Source organism: Lacerta agilis, chromosome 2, assembly GCF_009819535.1.
Source record: "Lacerta agilis isolate rLacAgi1 chromosome 2, rLacAgi1.pri, whole genome shotgun sequence".
Classification (NCBI taxonomy): Eukaryota; Metazoa; Chordata; class Lepidosauria; order Squamata; family Lacertidae; genus Lacerta; species Lacerta agilis.
The window spans coordinates 45,634,395-45,658,137 of NC_046313.1; the positions used below are offsets into that span (position 1 = coordinate 45,634,395).

Genomic DNA, 23,743 nt, shown 5'->3' on the forward strand with positions numbered 1-23,743 from the left:
CTACCATCTGTTCCAGCTGGAGGCCATGGATCATGGAAGTTGTAGCCCAATAACATTTGGAGGATCAGAGGTGCCCCCATCCCTGGACTAGGCACTCTACAGCACCATTACTCATGCTGTGGCCCTGTGCACTGCATGTTATACCTTACAGGTTCAGTAGGCGGGGAGGGAGGAGGTTGTAAAGTGACTGAATCTTGGTGTTTTCTTTTGCCATGTTTTCCTTTGTTGTGAAAGAGTTATTTTCATAGAAAGTAGCCAGTCTGGTAGGTCTATTTGCTTTACTTCACGTACTCAAGAAACTCGTAGGAAACATGATTAAAGCAATCCGCTATCAAAACAGCTCCATCCAGATGGCTATTTAACTGATTGTGAAAGAAAAGCATGAAACCTGAGATATATCTGTAGACAGGTGGCCAAATGGCAGTGATATAGTGATGCTTACTGCATTTGAAAATGTATGAAAGCCCATCCAATGCACACCTTAAAAAAAAGGTGTGTCATGTTCAACATGGAGCTGAATCCTGACCAGATTTTGTAAACTGACCTTGGAAAATTGATAAATAAGTGGGGGGAAGACCATTTGGAAAACAACAGTTTTGCCGGATTTGAGTAAGTGCCTTACCTTCAGTCACCATAAACACTGCTATCAAGTTAGAATCCGGAGACAGAAAAATATGTCCATTTATTGCAAAAGATATTATGCCAATAAAAGAATCTAGAAATATACAAAATAGTATATTTGATTAATACATTTATCAGGAAAGTAATCTGTATTGGAGCCTGGTTATTTTCCAAGAGTTGTCACTGTGGGTAGGAGGAATAGGTATTTATTATACTGTAGGAGTACATAAACCTTTAATTAAGATACTGTTCGTAGAAGATTGACTGTGGTATTCTTAAATTTTTCTTTCAAAAGTTCACTTTCCTCTGTAAAGCAGAGTAATTTCAAGTACAGTAGTTTAAGAATATGTAATATGTGCTATACAGTATTTTACAAACATTCTCACTTAAGTACCTCATTTCACTTTTTTTAAAAAATGGTAGCATGTCATGTATTTTCTGTATACAATTAGTGTTACTGAAAGCTATCCCCAGCTTGCAGGTACATACAAAGGAAAACCTTCTGGAAGGCATTCCAGAGGTGCTGTAGACTATCATCATACACAATACTTTCTAACATAGTTTTTAAATAAAGTCTTGTAAATATATGTAATCTAATTCTCAATGCTGACATATGAGCATAGTGTGAACTGTCAATAAATTTTACTTAATTGTAATGTTGCATCAAAAATCTAAATAACAAGTGGGGTATGTGATGGTGAGCACCATCCTTTTCCTGATGCAGATTTCCTCCTAAAGCCAAATAACACATGTTCAAATCAAGAAGGGCCTTGGTAGATCATACCAAAGCAATCTTTTCTATGATTCTGCTTTCAGCTTGACCAGCAAGGTGCCTTTGGAAACTCATAAGCAAGGTATGAAGATGCTGTCTGTACTGTTAACAGATGGTTGAAATACCTGCTCATACAGCATATATCAGAGGAAAGGTAAAGCCTGAATTCTGATCCTCTCTCTTCCAGAAAAAGGTGACAATTTCAGAGCCCATGACATAAAACATTTTCAACAGGCCACATGTGTACATTGACTTCATTCAGCATGTACCATCCCATGGATAACTGTAGGTGCTGGGTTTGAGCTGCTATAAGTGGCACCCCCTCCCCTCCCCAAGGTGCATAGTGCCTAAAGCCAGTCATGTTATTTTGGCACTGAGCCATAAAACCCCCCCAAGAACCGGCCACTGCACTTGGAAGTAAAAATAGACTAATAATAAATTAATTGTGAGTAAACAAACCATTTCCTGCTATTTCATGACACTCAAACTCATCTGTCTCAGTCTGACAAATGATAAGACCAGCCCTGTGATGGAATGCAGATGTGGAACTTTCTTCTGCATGTTGCTTATCTCTGCTGGATCAGGATGCCTGTGTTCACATTAATAACACGTGAACTGGTCAGCTGTTGATGCTCTGTCTGTGACCTTGAACATAGGTTGCTGCAGATCCTGGAAGTTCCTGCAACTAGTTGTCCATATATCAGAATGTTGCTGTAATGGGTGCTGTGGGACAGATGGTTGGAAGAACACATTCCAGTGTTTCCATAAAGGGAGATGTGGTGGTAATGTTGAAAAACGTGCTCAGGTTAACATCTGAACTTGGCATCTGCGGTCCATCTTTAAAGGATGCTGCAATACAAGGGTGGGTAAACTAAAGGCACATCAGTAACATGGATCTCATGGCTGCAGATAACTGAAATATTTTGGTGCTTGTAATTCATATAAGTCCATTATCATTTTAAAATGTAGCTCTCAGTTTATATCTGACAGGCATGCTAAATGATGGTGCAATATTCTTCCGGAATTGTTTATTCCAATGGTGGAAAGTAACATTTTAATTTGGTGTGATCTAAGAAACACATCTTAGAAAACTTGATTGGGTCTCATTTGTTTCTCTTAGCATCACAGAAACTTACTTCTGTAGCCACAAAAATGAAAAATCCTCCTCTGCCAGCTCTTAGCTGGTCATGTGCAGTGTTATCTGTTATCAACAATGTGAAGCTGTCCTGCAGTTCACAGAGAGGTATCCAGTGATCGGTTCCTTTCCTGACTCCCAGCATTCAAGGAACTCCTGCTGTTTTTAGAAGCCACTGAAAAATGTTTCCCTCTGGTGACAGGAGCTATAACATTGGCACTTACCACATGGATTGGACCAAGCACATGGAGAGTCTCCATGCCAGTGCCAGCAGCCTCCAGGAATGTGCACCTAGGAGCAACCACACAGGGAGAAAAGGGGAGGACATGCCTTAGTGTTTTTCTTTTCTTCTATCAGTGTTCACACAGCTATGTTTTCAGGAACTGATTTACAACTCAACACTGTGCAATGTTCTGCGTGCCTAAACCCATTAAGATAGGCTAGGTTATAAATATTTCTGCCTAAGTTAAGCTATTTTGCCTTCATGACTTATCAAAGACAAGTCTTACCTTTTTAAAAAAAAAACTACAAGTCCCCTGGCCAGGAAGTGCTTTGGCCTGGATCCTTTGATTGATCAGTAAGTGTAATGAAGATTATAGACAAAAGGTTCTTCACTCCCGCCTCCCCCTCTGAAGATGCCCGTACCTCCTGAAAAGCCTTCCCAGAGAGAGGGGGTTCCAGATCCACTATGGATGGGGCTCAGGGTTTCCCAGGGGAAGGGAGCATGTCCAATTCTGGACATTTCTCCTTTCCCTGAGCAGCCCCCTGTGCCTATCCCCCGTTGCTCAGGAGGGTTCCCCAGACATCCAGAGAAACTGTGCAGGGAAGAGGAGGAGGAGACAGCAAATTTTCCTTCTCTGAACTTCCTTAACTTATTTTTAGGATCCAAGCTATTATTTCTTGTTTCAGAAGAAGTAATTTCATCCTAGTTCAAAGTTACTTTGAGTAGTGCAGAGCTTTAAAAAAAAAAATTATTTGTGTGCTGTGATTAAAATGGAACAGGGTGTTTTCCAGAATTATAGTTAAATATTTTCTTGTATGAAATATCTGGAAAAATCTGGTTCTCAACATTTCCCTACATCAGCATTTATTCTGAGTGCTAGCTTTATTTAGAATGAACACCTTTCTACAATGTGAAGGATGTTAGGTGCACTTTGGTACAATTAATACAGAGTTGCTATAAAGGAGTTTGTCAGGGAAAATAGATATAAATCTGAAACCCAAAATCTGGCAGCTTCAGAGATTCAGATTCAAGCTAACAAAAACAAGGAATGGGGAATTGTATAATGTATCACAATAATAAATAAATAAATTATATATAAAAAAAGGAATGGGGGACCCAAATGATTCCATCATGCCCAAGTTATATTCATGTGACAGAATTGCTAAGAGTGTCAGATTCAGAAAGAAAGCCAATGTTCCATTCATTTCAGAACTTTAATATGAAATACCAAGTTTAGCTGGATCTCCAACTATCTTGTTCTAGTCTTTTTTGAGACTGAGCTTTCTATGTATATTAACGTAGGCACATCCCTGACTTCCAAGCACCATTTATTTCCCCCTTCAAATCTTAGTGATTTAGACTCAGTTCAGATGTTGCATCCAGACCATGGCTTGTCTGAATGAGCATCATGGCACACTGCATTTGCCACAAACCAGGGAGTGAAGGAACAAATCAGAGTATGTGAAGGAAGGGTTGTTCATATTTGAAGTCCATACAGCTGGACCAGCCCATACCCTTACCCAGTTCTTAAGGCTTTCAAATCCACCAGAAGCATCTCTTTTTCTTTGACTTTCTTCTTATTTCCTGTTTCTCAGTGACTGGATGATCAGATGGTTGCCTTTGTAGAGCCACTACAGGAGGGCATTCTTCTACTTGATCCAGTGTTTTCAGAACCTGGTGAAACCTGCCTTCCTGTTGTCTGAAGTCATATTCTACACTACATAATAAAAACAGGGATAGAAATATGTTAGGGAGTTTTCAAGTATGCATTTCAAGAAAAAATTTGCTTGAATGCTGTAATTCATATGGTCAGTCAGTCTAGAAATTGAATTATTGAGCTAATTGACCTGGCATGTTAGATTTGAAATAGAAATTACTTCCCATATTTGTAATGGAGGTTCTGGATCTATGCATGTTTGTGTAAAATCTGATTTGTATGTGAAGAGATTACCTTAAAAAGAGTTCCAGTTCAAATTATTGCAGTTGGAGGTCATTTTCTTTTAAAATATTTCATTCCAGTAGCAGTTGAGGCAAAGATTTTGCTTTTCTGATTGCTTTCCTGTGTGCTTAAAACTGCTTTAGTTAATCTGACAGATGGCCAAAGCTGTCAGTTTCAAGTAGGCAAATAATTATGCAGTAAAACTTATGAGAAGGATGTAAAAATAAATATCTTGCCATTTCTCTTCTACATACTTTATTCGTTCTTATTAAATGGGTAAAAATATCTAATAAAAATATTTTATTGAATTGGAAAAGGGAGCAGTCAGAGTGTTGTGGTAAAATACAAATCAATTAATGTATTTAAGATAGAAGTACATTATTTAAATGCTTTACATGTTTCCAGATAGCTCAGGCTGTAATCAAACAGGATGTCAAAACTTAACCACTTTGTGTGGTTTTTTTTAAAAAAAATTAGGTATCTTTTTTAAAGGCCTCCCTCCAATTGCTTGATTTCAGATTAATAGTAATAATAATTTCAGATTAATAGTAATAATAAACAAACCAATAAAAGCAATTTAATTTAAAATTTAGTCATACGAACATAGGAAGCTGCCTTAAACTGAGTCACAACAGGCTCTTCCAACTCTACCTGGAAATGTCAGGGAATGAACATGGAGCCTACTACATTCAGAACAGATTCTTTGTCATCAAGCTACAGCCCCTTTCTGTTCATTCATTAATCATGCGAATTTTAAGTTGATCTATCAAGATATAATAATTCTGAAGCAAGGGGGTATTTGTGTTGTAGCAGGCCTAACCCTAAGAAAAGACTTTGCCTTCTATATGACAAAAGGGATGTGTGTGTTGGGGTTTATTTATTTTCTGAAGATGGGACTTGCCGTCTGCGGTTTTTATAAGTACCAAGTATGAATTAATGAATTTATTATTTTGGTCACAGACCATTTCTAGCCCACATACAATATCAAGGAAGTCATAAAACATGATAGGGATACATTTGAATTTGCAATTGGGTATAACAGGAACAATACAGATATAGCAAGAGTTAAAAAATATATAAATTAAAATCAAGTACTAAAACAGCCAATAGTTTTTACTGTTAGTGTGTAAACCCCTAAATAACTTTCTGAAGGCTCCCCCTATATCCCTGCACATTCACATTGGTCATCTGTGTGAGCCTTTCCTTGTGTTGTCACATACGTGGTGGCTCAGACTAGGTCCTTCCTAGCACGCACTTTGCGGAACACACAGCCCTTTGAAGTTAGACAGGCTGCAACGCTGTAGACGGTGAACTGGATGCTAAAAACGTTTTTGTTTTTAAATTTTACAGGCTTTCCCAGAAGGATGAATTGACCTTTGGGCTGTATCTGGTTTCTCTTTTGAGAATTGCTTTATCTGTTCAACTTGTTGCATTTTTGTTGTTATATACTTCTATGGTATGTTGGAATGTTTAGCCATTTATCAATATTCCAAACAAATGAAAACATACTGAAAATGTTTAAAAAATAAAATAAAAACCTGATGCCTAATTAATTGTTTAAGGCATCAGTCCTATACTCATATAACTGGAAAAAAGCTTCACTGAAGCCCAACTACTGGGTAGATCTGAGATATGCAGGGCTCAGGCTGTGAAAAGTGGTCTGACTTACAGCTGATAAGTAGCCACAGAGTGACTTTCTGCTTGTTATCCAATTACCTTTTCCAGTGTGTTGCCATAATCTTCTACCCATTTTAATTTGTAAACTTGTAGGTGGTTGAACTCTGGATTTAGGCCAATGTTTAGCTTATGGAAACATTCAGCAAAAAAGGGAAAATGCTTAGTGTTTCCACCACATTATGGTGTGTGTCCAGAGAACCATTGTCAGAATTACACTTCTGCGTTGGGCTTTCCCACCTACCAAGAAGTCATCCCTTGTGGTTGGATGACTCTCACATCATAGAGATGTGGCGCAGTGGGATGCAGTTACAGTGGGGGTGAGGGGAGAAATTGGTGGAGATCAGAAATCCTTGAGTGAAGTGGTAGGGGTTTTTTCTGTTTTTACCATAGCATGCTGAGGTTTTGCTCGGTAATATTAAGGAACTTCTCTTACTATTCCAGGAATTTCTCTTACTACAAAGGAATTTCAGAAATAGACTGGAAAGAGAAGTTGCTGAGTTGCAACTAATTACCAAATGGTCCATGGGGTCACGAAGAGTCGGACATGACTGAACGACTGAACAACAACACAAACCAAATTTAAACCATGGAGAGACCTGGTCTGAACAAAGACATTGGATTCTTATCCAATACATGACAAAGCTATCTTTAGCCATCTCATCCCTTGCTTTTTCCTGTAAACCAATTGCAGTCGTTAACAGTCGTCAACAGGGTTTTCCACACCTATTAGCCATTCACCCATTCCCACCACCCTTCTGAGGAAAACCCCTCCCCACTCTCTCACTATATATAAGGGTCTGGTGACTTCTGTTTCAGTGTATCTGAAGAAGTGTGCATGCACATGAAAGTTCATACCAAGAACAAACTTAGTTGGTCTCTAAGGTGCTACTGGAAGGATTTTTTATTTTTTATTTAGTTTGACTTGGTTTGTCCTCTAGCTCTTCTTCCCACTGTTCATTTTTCCTGCACTTAGTGACTGCTTTGTGTTGCTTACAAGGCACTAAGTTAAAATGACCTGCAGACCTAGAAATGTGAGGTGCAAATTTTAATTGGAAGAGTAATCAATTAAAGTGTTAGCTGATTTATTGAACAGGGCCAATTTTAATTGGTCAGGCCAAATTTAATCAGTGGAGCTGTGATTTAAAGACCCATTTGTTTATTTTTTAAAGGCTAGTTGACTGTGGTGTCTTGCTGTAATAGGCAATGAAACAGAAAATAAGAAAGATGACTTTCCTTTTAATAATGTGGCAGCGGTTGTTCATTAAGTTATCTGAATTTCCTTCAGTATCTCAAAAGGCACTTCTGGTTAGCCTTTGTTTACATGCAAGTATATTTAGATGCAATCAGTTGAAAAACAGATGATGTTTAATTGTTTGACAGCCCTCCTAGAAAAAGGTTCGGATGAGAGTCATGGTTCAGTTATATCTATCTGGCTAGATATAGAACAGTCCAAGTCTTTCTAATTATTCTTACATCATAAAAAATGAGCTGTTTGGGGGGAATATTCTATCTGCCATGGCCCAGGAGCCCTCAGACTTAGTGGTCCTGAGCTGATATGGACCCATTAACTATTTTAACCTGAGTAAACACAAAATCCTTAGCATTTGATCTGTGATGATTAGATCACTGTCTCTTCTGAGGATAAAGACCCTGTTGGGCAGCACCCAATGGCAGCACCAAAGGACATTGGGCCTTTAGTTTAGGTAGGGTCTGGATTCTCCAGGCCAAACTATACAACGCTGGCAGCTGCAACAAGCCAGGGCTGAGGCAACTTGATTCTTCCTGCCCTTAGGTGCTGTTTGTGGTCTTGAACTCTTGGGGTTTTTTTTGTTTTTGTTTATTATTATTTATAAAAGATTTTATTGGATTACAAAGTACATGTCTTGTCTCTTTTTTTGAAGTTGTATAGCCTTTTCTACAAATCAGTTACATAGGCTTGCCGTCAGAAGGTCAGTGGTTCGAATCCCCACGTCGGGGTGAGCTCCCATTGTTCGGTCCCAGCTCCTGCCCACCTAGCAGTTCGAAAGCACGTCAAAGTGCAAGTAGATAATAGATACCACTCCAGCGGGAAGGTAAATGGAGTTTCCGTGCACTGCCAGAAGCGGCTTAGTCATGCTGGCCACATGACCCGGAAGCTGTTTGCAGACAAACGCCAGCTCCCTCGCCAGTAAGCGAGCTGAGCACCACACCCCAGAGTCGTCCGTGACTGGACTTAATGGTTAGGGTCCCTTTACCTTTGCAGTATAAAGAACCTTTGGTGCTGTCTAGGGTCCTGAAATTGCTCTACCATGAAGCTGGTTTGAGCAGTCCCCTGAGCCTGCTTTCACCATCTTGCTTGCATGTCACGCAAATGATGGAGATTGCTGTGGATCAGGGTATTAATGAGGCAACACCATCTAGAGCAGAATGGGTCTGGAGGTATTTTGGTATTTCTAGTACAGGCCAAAACACTTCTAAAAAAATCCTCCTTTACCATCAGTTTATTTTTAGTGGAAAATTATAGGTGCACCCTGAGTGTGAGTTAGACACCCCTGAAAGTGTATTACTGATGAATTGGAGAGAATGGGGTAAATGGTGGGAAAGGTAGACTTTTAATGAGCATTTTCGCTGGCAGGTTATTTTGCTATGGAATAATAAATATATGATACATGTTCACATATTAATGGTAGCTTTCTTGACCATGTAATATTGATATTAAATGTTGATAGTTTATAAGAGCCTTTTGGAATAATGAATTTTTACCATCTTTCTCTGTGAGAGTGTGTTACAAACAGTTCCCTCATCCAGTGCAACAGCTCAAAAGAGATCACAGATAAAAGTTAAAGCGATTAAATGCCATACTTGCTTTGCATTTGAAATTCAGAAACTTTGTGCTAGATTGCCCAGTAGATCATCAATGTTTGACCAGATGGCTATCAATATAAGTATTTATCACTTGCTAAGAGTATGAGTAATCTTCAGAAAGAGATAAGTTGTGTGGGATCACCAAGATACTTGGTTCAGGAACAAGCTTTTAATTCTGATTCCAGTAGTTCAATTCTAAATGTAGTAATAACATGATAAAAAGGATTTTTATAAGGATTATTTAGATTACAGAGGTCTCCACTGTTGTTCGCTCCTCAGATGGGAACAAGCTACATACACCATCTGTCAGTATCATCTTAGGAAAAAGTTTTACAAAATGCACCCCTCCTAAAGAGGCAACATATACAAAACATTATGATCCATCCACTTATCTTTTGGGAAATATGCATACACATAAGCAAATATATTAGTGTTTTCCTGCTTTCTGACTGGCATGTGTTGTTGCTGTTATTGAAGCAGCTTACCTGTCTTCCATAGAAAACATTTCTAACTGGTTTATATCGCAGCATTAGACAGGGGATATTTAAGTGCCCCAGATCTCTTTCAGACCACTTAGCAGATGATTCAAAGCAATGTTTCTTACAGTGTTAAAATGTATTGTTCTGCATTTTCTGCTTTCTTAACTGCTTATAATCATAAAATAGTAGAGTTGGAAGGGACCACAAGGGCATCTAGTCCAACCCCCTGCAATGCAGGAATCTTTTGTCGAAATCACTAGACCAGTACTATGATCTCAAGTTGCTATTTGGCCACAGGTTGTATGTGAGCAACCAGAACACAAATGGACCATGCCACTAGGCACAGATAAGAAGCTATGCAGACATATGATTGCAGCCTTCCTGATCAGATTTAGCATATGATAATGTGATAGTGCAACATGACAGTTACAGTTCACCTGTTCCACCTGTATAATTTTTACCCCCCTCAGCACCTATAATAGAAGCAACTTCATTATGTGGCATGAAGATTCATGACAATCCACCATGTCAACCCAAAAGTAGGTCCTATTGAATTCAGTGGGGCTTACTCACAGGTAAGTGGAGTTAGGATTACAGCCCAAGTTAACTTTGCAGGACTGTGCAAGAAAACTAAACACTGTAGTCCAGTTGTGAAGAGTAACATCATAGTATGGGATTCCCATTTAAGATTTGCCTCTATTTTAGCAGGAACCCATGGCATTCACTGAAGTAAACATGCATTTATTTTAACACAAATATCCCATCCTCTCAAAAATAAAATAAAGTAAATCCTGCAGGAAATCACTTCCAGCTGCAGCTCACCACAGCACATTCTTGTGTGACAGAAGGATGTAATGAATACAAATTGTCAACTGTATAATAAATTTGTAACCTGGAACTGCTAAACTATAGTGGAAGAAGCAATCTTGATGATTCTACCAGATGTAGCACTTCAGATGGTACAAGATAAATTGATAAGTTTGGTTCACAGGACCTTTTTCCTTCACTTTGAGAGTTGACATTCTGTCTGAGGCAAGCTACTGGCACCATGAATGCCAGTTGTTGGGGAAACAAAAGTGGCAGAGGCCTATTGAACCTCATGTCCTGCTTGTGGGTTTCTCATAGACATTTTTGTTGGCCACAGTGAGAAATAGGATGCTGAATTGACCTTTGGTCTGATCCAGCACAACTCCTTTTATTTCTTATGTTGAAGGTGAACAGTTTTTACTGTTTCACTATTTACACTATTCACTTTCGTGGTGCAACAGAAAAGTGAGCCACAATTCATTTCAGAACAAAAAGTGCCTTAGCTCTCAGAAATGTGGGAAACACTGCCCTAGTTTTTCACCTTGAGTAATTAAAAATTTACTCTTAATCTCTAGGGGGGAAGGAACCACACTATCTGGTTTTCTGTTTGCATTTCTTTCATCTTAAATAGTGACCTCTTCCATCAGTATGTTTATTCAGTTAATGTAGTTTGAACCCAGCTGACTGTAAAATACACAAAAATTAAAATTTCTTAATTAAAAATATGCCCGCGCCAATTTTTTTCTAGCTTCCTTCAGATCTTACATTTAGTATCCTTAACACATACTTGCTACCCCTCTGAAGCTGAGATAATTAGATGGCAAATTCTCCCTTACGTTTATAGTAAGCATAATTGCAAGTCTTAAGGGTATATTCTTTCCTCTCTCATTAATGTGATTCAAGAGAAAACTATACTCCATTTTTGTTTCTATGGAAACATTGACCCTTGTAATTTCAAAGTGGTACACAGAGAATTTAGCTGGATGAAGCATGTTAGTATCAATCGGAGTTAAATAATGCAGGGATATGTAATAAGATTTTTGTAATGTTTTGCTTCTTGTTTTTTTTAAACCTGCAGTGCACTCCTGCGCATGTTTACTCAAGACTAATTCTCATTCTGTTTTGCTTACTCTCAGTGAAGTGTGCATAGCACTGCAGTCTACAATATATGTATTGAAACACAGCTCTTTTAAAAATTATTTTTTATTGATTTTATAAAGAAAAGTTGTAAAGATGAAGCACGACTCTTGACTATTCTTAAGTCTTAAACGAAGGTTGCTTAATTCCTTTAAAAAGACATGTGATCATCGGCCCACCTAGTTCAGTGCTGTCTATTCAGACTTGCAGTAGCCTTTCAGAATCTCAGGCAGGGCATCTCTTCCAGCTTTGCTACCTGATAACTTATTTAAATGGAACTACCTGGGATTGAACCTGGAATGATCAGGTGTTTTGCCTGTAAAACATCCATGAGAGTGGGAAGAGCAGGGGATGAGCATGTTAAACTCCCCACACCCCACTCCATGGCTGTCACTATCAACCTCCAAGTCACAGACAGTGAAGGTCTGAAGCAGGAAGCATTCTCTATGTAGTTCAGTACCTGATTTGAACAAATGCCCTGATTTCTCTCGAAATGCAAGGATTCCATATCACATCTCCAGCTAGTTTTGCTGTTTGTACTGGATGGTTTTTGTGTGTGTGTGTGTGTGTGTGTGTGCGTGCGTGTGCGTGCCTACCTAGTATAAGGTTGGAGAAGGAACCTCACAGCATGTTCATCACCTTTCATAAACAAATAATCTCAGTATATAATTTCCTTTAGCTAGTTTGGCTTGACTGTAATGACTAATCAAACTTGCAGTGTACTTATTCAAATTTCCTATTAGATATGTTTATTCATTGTATACTTAATAAGCAAACTGACACACATTCAGTTACACATTCAGTTAGTCAGCATCCACTATGGACCATTGCCTTTAAGCGCCTCCCAGCTTGACCTTGATTTTAGAATGTTTGCTTCAAAAGCATATAAGAAGCAATGATCCATGTTTTGCTTATTGTTTGTAGACTGAGGCTAGCAGTTTCATCTGTTAAGGTTAGTTACATGAAATTGTGGTAACAGTTATTTGGTAGCATGTAAACCTCCCTCAATGGCAATGTATAATTTAAAAGTGACCTAAATGGTCTCAAGCTGTATTGGTGACCTGTAGCCCAATGAAAAGCAGCAGCAATTCTAAGTATGGGTGGGTGGGGAAGATAATTAAAATCACAGGGAGTCTCAGATGTGAAGGAACTACTTTGATTAAAGTTGGTTTATGCCCTAGAATATTTTGTATGGTACTAGAAGATAAAATTAACCAAGAAAATGTTGGGCTAACTTTCAGTACAGTAATAAAAAATATAAAATTAAGCATAATTGAAGATCTCACTGCACAATATGCAGCTTAAATTTAAAATAAAATAAAAACCAGATCCCCCCCCTTTCCCAACCCACCATTCTAACACAGTTGAAAGGAGTAAATGGATCTGTTAGGTAGAGTTGAGTGGGACTGAAAAGGTCCATGAGTTCAATTAGTAGCCAGACATCCCACCTTGTTACAAAGGGGAGAAAATCTCCCCAGTACTGCAGATAGAAATAGATGTTTCACATGATGTATGGCAGCGATATGACCAGTTTGTTTTACAGTAATGAGTGGCACAATTCTCTGCCTTTTCCAAGTACTCAGACAGCAATATTCATCTCTTGTGAAACAATCACTTTTCCATTGCGATAGTGAGTTCTGTATAGAATGTTGTTACATGAATATTGCAGGCATTTATTTTTAACAGTGGCATATACATGTTAGAAATAAATACATATATAAGTTGGAAATAAAAACAACAAAAATATGGCACTATCTATCATAGAAATTGCAGGCAAGGGGAGTTTTAACCAGATGAGGAATGGCTGCACAGCAGGGAAAGGAGGGCTAGGACAGAAAAGGTGTGGGTTATTGAATTTTGGCAGAATTTGCACAATGGGGCAGATAGTTGGCAGTCACATGAGCTGGTCAAAAGAGATGGCTCTTAAGCCTTAACTCCTAGAATCTGAAGCAAGCAACAAAACTCAAGAGAGTTGTAGTTGTAGTTGGGTGCTTGTTGCCTAGAAAGTTTCAACAATCATGCAAGAATATAGAATGAGAAAGAAGCATTTAACTAGACCACTGTTTTTTAGAGCGGCCAAACAAATGACCCTCATGGTCCCTTCCAACCTTATGATTCTATGCCCTAAATACCTTTGGGAAGCCCACAAGCAGGACATAAGAAAATAGTTCTCTCCAGCAATTTGTACCGGTATTTAGAAGCATACTGCCTTTCAACCTGTGCATATATCTACCATGATTTTGATGCCCCGTATGTGGTAAAGTTTAGTGAATCAACACAGTTCCTTTGGTTATAGGATACCTGGTCCTATAATTTTGAAGCTGACATTCACTGAATGTCTAAACTAATAAACTGGATGAGTTGTTCTAAGTTAAACTAGCTCTTTATATTATATTAAGAGATAGGAAATAAAGCTTTCTTGGTAGATGTCACAAAAGTACTTTGGTGCTTATGCTTCTTCCATAAACCGGCAGACAGGCAGTTGACTTAATTGAGGATATTAAATAATGTGAGGCTTCAGAATGAATGTGAACATGCAAGATTATTGATCTATCCTGTTTCCAATGCAGAACATTTTCTCTCAAAAATTGATAAGCTTATATATTTGGTCTTCTTTGGATTTCAGTGATTTATTTGTTCAGGTAGTTTGTTTCTGCAAGTAATTTAAGTATCAGATGATTGAGATAAATTTAACTATGTAAAAACTACAATAAAGTAAGTTTTTTTCTATAAGCAGGGGCTTAGAGGCTTCTGGAGAAACTTATATTACCAGGGGCCTCTACCTTGGCTTCTGCTTCACTTTGCAGCACAACCACCATACTGGCATCACAGCAGTTTTGTTCTCTATTGACGTGTTTCCCCTTAGTATAGGCCAACCACAAGAACTGCTTTGTGGAGCTATAACATCAGTCGTTTTGCTAAAGGGGAAGTTTATATTATTTTAATTTCATAAAATTTATATATATTGTAGGAAAAACTTCAAAGTGGTTCCATCGTCAGATACTCTGAGATGAATGAGTGACTCAGTTCTGCAGTTTAAGTGATGGCTCTTGCTTTTCATGCATAAATGTGTATATCAGGAAAGCTGGTCTAGAAATAAGCTGTTGTAAAATTGTTCTAGTAAAATTGTGATTTATTTATTTTTAAGAAGAGGATATTGGTGAATGGAATCATACTTGGTGAGCCGTCTGTGCACTTGCCTGTCTCTGCTGGGTGCCAGTGTTGTACGGGACTTTACAAGCATGCTTTCCTAATTTATTTTTTATTCATAAAATTCAAAACAGATGTATGCAAATTAGAATATGCAGATATTGAAAATGAAGCAGGGGATAATTACCAAAGCAAAGCAGAAAACATAAAATTAAACCAATAGTGTAGCTGCACTTTTGCTAGATGACACCAAAATTCCGCATAGTCCAGCACTCCTTCCAACTGTGTCCAGCCAGAAAACTGTCGATGTATTTGCATATTTGCTTCCTCTCTTTTAAGTTTTAACCTGAAATGATCTAGGAGAGGATGTCCTTTTATCCCATGGTTGCTAAATTTCTTTGTGCAGGTTTTTTTTAAAAATAAAATAAAATTCAAGTATATAGCACCTAGTAGATAACATCTGTTTAAATGCTTGCATTGACAACTGCAATTAAGGGGAAGCAAGGCCATTTATTATTTCTATAGTAGTAAGCACTTTACAATAAAAAAATACAGCAGTTCCCTCCGCTAGGCTTTAAAACCTCATCATGTTGAATTATTCTAGCCTCAGGAATGCTTTCCACTAATTTAACCAAGACAAGCATTATAAAGCAGTTTTCTGGATCTCCCCTGGATGCTTTGTTTAATATTGGCATTATGTTGGCCAGCTTCCAGTCTTCTGGCATGGAAACTTGTTTTAACAATACATTACATATTTCAGCAATTTCTCATTTGATTTCTCAAAGAACTGACATGAGGGCACAATGTACAAGTGGGCCTCAGACATGTTTAATTGAGGTAGCAAAGTCCTACATTCATAGATTAATTGACTTCACATGAAAAACCCATGTGCATTTCCTGACACTGAAATAGTAGCATCCTGTCTTCATTTGCTGAATGGAATATTAAATCATTATCTGAGTCTTAAGAAGAGGCCAATGGAACACTTGCAAAACTGAAGGATTGTACTGTAACATGTTCACATGTTACATTCAACAAATGTGCAATCTATACCCACATGTACATCAGTTGGCCTGGACACTCAAATATTTATTCACATATAATATTCAACAACTGTACAGACTGTGTGCACAGTAAATGAGCTGTAGAAATCAACAAGACAATACTCTTTCACACAGGCTTGTACAGCCTGTGCCTGTGTTAAGTGTAATTTTTGAACAGACCTAGACGCAGTGGTGGAGGAAGGGGTGCGGTGCGTCCTGGGTGTCATTACTGGGGAGGGTGACAAAAGTTTTTTGTTTTTTTTTTTAAAAAATGGGCTCAATAAACTTTTTAGGAGTGACTTGGTGGCTTAGGGCCTGCAGGTTCTGCGCTGCCTGAAATGGCAGCGTGGGACTTGCGCCTGCCTACTGCCTCTCCCTCAGCCGCCCTACAGCTGAGGGAGACGGTGGAGAGGCTACAAGCGCTGGAGAGGCTCACCCCGACTGTAGGACACCCCCACACACACCAGGCACCCGAGTGGAAAGCTATGCCGCTGCCTAGACATATAGGTGAAATTAATATTTGGCTATACCAGTTGTACTTTACAAACATATGCTAATTTTTAAATAACATGTTCTGCATCTTTTGGAATTAGAAACATATTCCCAAATGACCCAGAAAGCTGTCTGCAAACAAATGCTGGCTCCCTCAGCCTGAAAAGCAAGATGAATGCTGTACCCCATTGTCGCCTTTGACTGGATTTAACTGTCTAGGTGTCCTTTACCTTTACCTTTACCTACCTGTAAATGATACATGCCGTGTTCTGGCAAGTGCTGCAGTTATTGAGATCTTGGCCAGTGCGGTAGAAGTTCCGCCTGCAATAAACAATAGGTACTATGATTTATTTAGAAAACCAACAATTCTACTTCTAACTCCTCAGTCACAACACTTATTCTGCAGGCACTTCCATGTGTAATGCTTTAAATACTAAGGAATATTATTAGGAATTTGGTTTTACCTTGATTGAATTAGACTGGAATCCTACAGTACTTTCTTACAGCACAATCCCATGCAGGTCTATACTCGAAGAGAGTTGCATTGAATCTAATGTGCCTTACTCCCAGATTATTGGGAAGTTGGCCCCATTGACTACAGTAGAATTTACTTCTGAGTAAACATGAGTGCACTAAATCCTTAAAAGAGCTCAAAATAAGTTATCTCTTTCTCTTACATGGAATCAGACTACACCAAATTCCAGATATATCTCATTGGGGAAAATGTAGGTGTGAACCAGTGGTACAAGGATTCCAAAATCCATGGTGGTAAGGCTTTGGATTGCAATGGTTGGGGGGGAAGTGCTGTTAAAATTACTGTGTATTGTATCTGTGGGCCACTTAATATACTGCATATTTAAAGGGGATGTTTCAAGTAAAAATGTAAAGTATGAATTGTAACCATCTATTAAGATATGCTTCATACAGGTACACTCATCAGACAACTTGGATTGTCTACTGTTCCTTGAAGAGTATACATCAGTGGCAAATGAGATGCTTGTGTTTTGCCTGGTTCACACTTAAACTTATCCTTGTGATCATGAGCATATGAGTGAGGCTATGCCTGTTTGCATGCAGTTACATGCAGCTGTAATTAGTAGTATCAGACTGAATGATGGAAATATATGAGTGGGAAATGTTATGGAAAACAGAAGAGATATGACAAGAGCAGAAACTACTATTATAAGGGCACATTAATTAAAAGTAAGTGTTCCTGAAAGGCCCCTTCTGTTTCCGCACTTATCTATCTTTCTATTTCACACACATGGTTTACTGCCCCTGTTTTGTTTTTAACAGAGATAAGAATTATTTTAAAGTCTCCCAAAAAGCCATGTTGTTACAGAATGTTTTAATTTTAAATAACATGATTTGCAGCATTTGTTCCTTCAGTTGCTACCTGCTTGAGCTAATATCCAAGCTGCCATTCCTGGAAATTTCCTTCAAGGCAGGGCTCGGCAGTCATCTATCAGGAATGATTTAGAGATGAGTGCAATAACGTAAGCCTATTTGCAGTGAAATGGCCTGGATGTAACATTTTAGTGGGATTTTCATTCCCATGGGTCAAAATCACCCCATTACTCACTGACAGCTTGCACTGAGTTATGGGTGTGGGCATGTTCGGCCCAAAACGAATCCATGAATTCTCTCATAGGATCTAATTTTACTCTTCTTTTCAGCACTGAATGATAGTTGTGCCACCATGAAAGTTCTTTGAAAATTGCAAACATTACAAATTTAATGTCACAGTGATAAAACGAGTTCAGAAGAACCACTAGAAACCTAAAGCTTGATTCGTTATAGAGTTGAGAACTATGTTGATATTTCAGGCACTTCTGTGGAATTAAGCTATGGATCAGGCACCTGTGGCCCTCCAGATGTTTGATGCTCCAGCAGAGGTGGTTTTAGGGTAGTGCAACTGGTGCAGCCACACTTGACACTGCCCTGCAGGGGGCACCAAAACTATGGTGTAGAATGGAGCACGAGAGGGAGGGGGTGCACCAAATTTTAGCACAGCACAGGGCACTGCAGAAATTTGAGAGCCCATAGCCCACCACCATGTTTCCAGCCACCATAAGCGACGATCGTGATCATAGGGACAACTGGAGTTGTAGTTCAGCAGTGACTGGAGGGCCTCTGGTTCCCCACTCATAAAAAAGGATTGTGGTATGTCTTGGATGATAACACGGGAAACGGCAAGCTCAGTACTAGAACTAGCTTTAGGTACTGCTTTTTCACTGCTGCACATTATAGAAAAAGGCCTGTAGCCAGGCATTTTGAGCTGAGGGTGCCTGAAATACACTGTAAGGAGATCAGTACAGAACAGCCAGAAGGTATATTCCAGTGGTTTAATATATTTAAGGTTTTATTTGTATTGCACACTAATATATTTTTGATTTTATAAAAATTAAAAATATGTTACTTGCCTTTGTGCTAATTTGCTAGAACATTGGAAAGCAGGTGCAGTTTTGCTTCTTACAGCTTAAACAGTTAAGCAGTTTAAAAAATATATATCACATGCAAGAGAGTTAGAGCAGCCTTCCTCAACCTGGTGCCCTTCAGATGTTTGGGCTCCAACTCCCACCAGCCGCAGCCACCATGGCCAGTAGTTACAGATGTTGGGAGGTGAAGTCCAACAACATATGAAGGATTGGGAAGCCTGAACTAGGAATGGTTTTAAAATTCAAGCTGAAAATCCAGGAAGGACCTCCCCTTGGGCCTCCTCAAGTTTCCTTATGGTTATATAACCCTGAATGAATAAGAGGAAGATTTGGTTTAGGGGATAGTGTTGTTAGCAAAGAGAAACAGAGGATAGTTTTTTGTGTGAAAATATATAGTTAGTGTTAATAAACAAAGTAGTGTTAAATACCAAAACACACCGTACCCTTCATTGAGGGCTCTGGCCTTTTCCATATCTTGAATTACATTCAAAAGTACTTTAATCTTCTCCTGGTTCGACTGCAAAGATTCCTCAACGGACTGGAGCCTGTCTTGCAGGGCACACAGCTCGCTGTGTGCCAAGTGAATTTGATTAATTTCTTTAATCTCTTTGTTGTGTGGTTTTATTTCAGCCCCTGGAAGATAGGCATTTATGTGAAAGCCTTCTAAGCAGTTGTCATACTGTGGCACTTCGGTATTGGTAGAAACGTTCTCTGTTACAGTTTGACATGAGGGAACAGAAGGTGATGCATTGTTGTTAGTGAACGATGTTGTTTGTTTATCATTAGTCAATGTCTTATGGTCAGAGTCTGTTTTCTGCTGTATTGGCTGCTGATGTTCTTGGAGGGAGCAGCAGAATGAACTGTGGTGTAGCTGAGGCGATGACAGAATGGTTTCCTTAGTGCTAGTGTCATCCTTAAATGCAAGTAGCTCAGTATAGTTTTTTTCTTCATAGGAACTATGATCCACACTGGCTTCATTGCAGTTACTACTTATGCAGGGGAGAGATTTCTCTGAGCCCATGTGCACTGAACAGATCTCATTGGATTGTCTGACAGTTGTAGAAGAATGAACTGGGCTACTGATGTCCATTTGTTTGTGGGCCATAAATGGAAAAACTGTCTTGTGCAGAACCCAGGTGTGTGTATTCAGGGGCCTGGGTAGAAACAGTTGCCTTTTCCAGTATTGTAATTTTATCCGAAACCAAATGGACAGGCCCATTGCTTTGTGCTTTAGGCACCCTCTGAAACAGCCGACTGGCCGCTCTTGGTCCATCATCTAAATGCTGAGTGATACTTAGGTAAGAGAGACTGGAAGAGATTATGTCCTGCTCAGAAAGATTGCCATTGACTTGAATTGAATATTCAGATTCATTCGGCATTTCTGTTAAGGACTTGCTTGTTGTGATTTTTTCTTTTTAAATACTGGAAAGTGCTTCCTGAGGCTGGGAGAAGTCTGTATGGCAATGTTTTGTAATCCTTTGTGAGAGGGAGGGAGACAGGGGAACCACTGACTAGGGACGTTTGTGTTTTACCCAGTTCACATGGGTCTTGAGCAGCTCCTGTCTCCAGTTCTGATTCTGCCACAGGTGGGTTGTCTGTTCCATCGTCTTTGAACCGGACTTGTTGAGATTTGCTCCTGCGATGGTGGGGCTGCCTCCTCAAAATCCACTGAATCCAGACTGTTCCGCTTCAGCAGCACAGGGCGCACTTTGATGCCTTGCTGAGCCATTGAGTCGCAATTTAGTGTAGGCAGATAATGTGTTTCTTTGCGACCCATTTCATTTGGTCATTTGAGCAACATTTGGCTTGAGGCCACAGATTCTATTGTTATTAGGTGAAAACCTAACTTTTCATTTTATGTGGACTTGCCATGTATATTTTTGCTAGCAATTCCCGGTGTTTGGGTTTTTCTTTATTACTCTTTTATTAAAATATTATTTTATGACTTAAATAGTAAACTTACAACTTAAATATCTGATTCCAGATATTTTGTCTTTGCATAGAATATAAATAACAAGCATAATAGCAGTTTGGGGCATTTGCCTCCCTGATGCATAGTTTTGCTGGAACATATCCTTTAACAATAAACTGAGACTTTTTCTTTAGGGGTTTTTCTTCTTGTTGTCCCATCTTCTCACTGCTACTCTTGAAACTAATCTTAAGTAGCTGAACAGAAACCAGAGAGTTGTGTCCAAATGAAAGTAACACATCCAACAGGATTAACTGGAAGCAAATTATTTAAGTGTATTCCTTGATCTTGTTCACAGAACTGTGGGGTTAAGGACGTCTGGCGAACTGAGTGATAAAGATGAGATCCAGAAATATTTTTGGTCTCCGAAAGCCTGTCTTTGCAGAAAAACATAGAAGTATTTTTTTTCTGGAAAAAGAAAAAGAGTTGACAATTAATAGTCAAAGTAGCTTTCTTAAAGTATTCTGCTGTCTTATCCTCTAATTTTTTTATGTGATCAAATAACAGAAATGGACTGTAAAATAATGCCTAATCAATTATGGATATTTATTTAATAAATATTTATTCATATTTAGTAAGATTTTGAGAAATCTTCTCCACAAAGTGACTTATTGGATTTATTTATTTATTTTTGCAGCTATTGCAGTACAAAAAATAATATAAGAAAAAAGGATCAATTAACTAATCTAATGAATAAATCAGCAAAGTAATATTAAAATTCAAGGGCCCACAGCATAAAATCTCCAATATATATTACTCACCAAAACCCACTGATAAGAGATGGGTCTTCAAAGCATTGCTATGGGTGACGCCTGTCACACTCCCAAAAAGACAGAGTTCCACAACTGCAGGGTCACCACTTAGAAGGTTCTAGTACAGGTAGTGACCAACCTAATAGTCTTAACAGATGGGCATCTGAGCAGGCTTTCTGGTGTTGATCTCAGGCTACAGGTAGGTGAATACGTGTGCAGATAGGTCTTTGGGTAACTTAGGGCTAAACTGAGTGTAAGGTCATAACCAGGACTTTGAATCCATATCTACACAAATTAAAACACCTGAAAGACCTGGTTGAATAAAAAGGAATTCACCTGACACCAGAAAGATATCAAATGACGTTACTGGGCTCTGCATATACCCTGTGGACTGCTGACCATCTAAAGCACACCTGTTTCCATCTAGTATCAGCAACCAGTGAAGCAACCTGGCCTGGTTCTGATCACCTTTGAAGCATTGAATCAAAGTGTGCCTAAGACTTGAATTTCATTTATAAGCCAAGGCTGTTTTACTTTATCATTACCTGATTTATGCATAGGGTAGAAGTTCCATTTTTAAAACACACCCTACTTGCATCATTATTTTCCTGCATACAGTATGTTATTTCCACTCAAGGCTTTTCACATGAATCAGAAGTATCTTTTTATTTATGACAACTTTCCCAGAGAGAAATTAATTGTATTCCTGATTTTGATTTGGTTTCATCTATGTGTGGTTACAAATTCAATTCTGAATTTAATCCTTAAAATCGGAACTGGATAAAAAGTCCTGTGAAGAACAAATAGATCTATTTTTAGCATGTTCGTTCACAAAATCGTAGGATCCTCAAACTTTAAAAATCCTATGATAACAAGCGGGGAAAGAAACATCCTCCCTCTGGAAATTCCTTCATGATTAGCTTTAGGCTGCAACCTGACACTTACCTGGAAAGAATCCTCATTGAACACAGTGGGACATTTTTTTGAGTAAACACTGATAGACTAGCACGGTGAGTCTTCCTAGCAGTATTTACTCACTTGGCTCTTTATTTTATAGCACAATTTGTGATGCGTTATATCAGATAAGTTATTCAATCTACCCAAGTGCAGTCATAAATATGGAATTCATTTAAATGTATCATCCAAAAAAGTGACAACTCTGCATAATATTAAAACTATATCAATTTCTCTCCCATTTGCTTTGTTCTCCCAGTACATGCGTTCCTAATAACGTTTAGGTGATTGATAAAGGTTTTTTTTTTTAAAAAACTGGTTTGAATTTTGGTAGAGACTACCTACTACGAAAAAGAGAGAGAAGAAAGGGCCACATCTGATCAATGTGCTTTTTCTTTCTATGGGTTGTAAATACTGAAATTTATGCCAGCAAAATGCTAACACAGCACAGTGTCAAAGTTTTCCCAGGAGATAAAAGGCATTTTAGAGGTGAAATAATAATAAAAAGTTGCTGTTTGAGCAAAAGCTTCACTCCCCCCTGCCCCCAATATAAATGTACTTAAGAATTTTGTGGTCATATAGCATCATAAAAATGCATGAGCAAATTTCAAGATACCTTGAGACAAGCACTGTACAAGGGAACAATGTATGAAACATTTTTCTTACAGTACTCTTGAAGGAAATCCACAGCAAAACTATTAAGGCAAGTCATCCTAGGCCAGATTTTAATGGCCAGCATTAACTTGCATAACATAAGAAACCACAGCAGAGTTTACAGCCCTATTTTGTGCTAAACTGTAAGTTCAGGAAGGCCAGAAAGAACTCATTGGAGTTTGATGGGATACAGGAACAAATGTTAATAGCATCACCTTTAATTTAAGTAAATCTTTTTTTATAGAACACTGGGACTCAGCTAGATTGGTAAAGAAAAATCGATTTATATGTGTTGTATATGCCAAATAACATTGTGTCACCAGATGGTGCTGTGGACTCTTGTTTTTCTCTACCCATTTTCCCTGTTTAAATTTACAACGCATTTAATTGAACCGCTTCTTTGGTGTGTCTAGATCTAGCCCTGTTTTCAGTGGGTCGGTTATTTGAGGATTTTTGGCTGTCTTTTCTTTAAGAATCCATAGGTCCTGCCCTGTGTAACAGTCCTTCAATATTGCATAAGGAAATATAATACATATTAGAGATCTGTAGCTATTACCAGTACCTTAGTTGGTAAATTCTGGTACATATAGTTCTCAGCCCCCACTATCAAATCAGTGAATTGTTGAACTTAGAATCCACCTACCCCACCACTATGCA

At 38.6% G+C, this 23,743-nt stretch overlaps 2 protein-coding genes across 2 annotated transcripts in view; one reads left to right on the forward strand and one right to left on the reverse strand.

Annotated features, from left to right (window-relative positions):
- Positions 1–23,743, forward strand: part of DOCK2 (dedicator of cytokinesis 2) — a 257,870-nt gene that overhangs the window by 80,578 nt on the left and 153,549 nt on the right. The gene's annotated exons all lie outside the window — the stretch shown is intronic.
- Positions 2,456–23,743, reverse strand: part of INSYN2B (inhibitory synaptic factor family member 2B) — a 79,387-nt gene continuing 58,099 nt past the window's right edge. The window contains 8 exon segments of the mRNA XM_033139851.1: positions 2,456–2,819; positions 4,272–4,468; positions 16,566–16,640; positions 19,201–19,851; positions 19,853–20,165; positions 20,168–20,257; positions 20,260–20,416; positions 20,418–21,134. Of these exon segments, the coding sequence (XP_032995742.1) occupies positions 4,288–4,468; positions 16,566–16,640; positions 19,201–19,851; positions 19,853–20,165; positions 20,168–20,257; positions 20,260–20,416; positions 20,418–20,534 (1,584 nt within the window). The 5' untranslated portion in view covers positions 20,535–21,134 and the 3' untranslated portion in view covers positions 2,456–2,819; positions 4,272–4,287.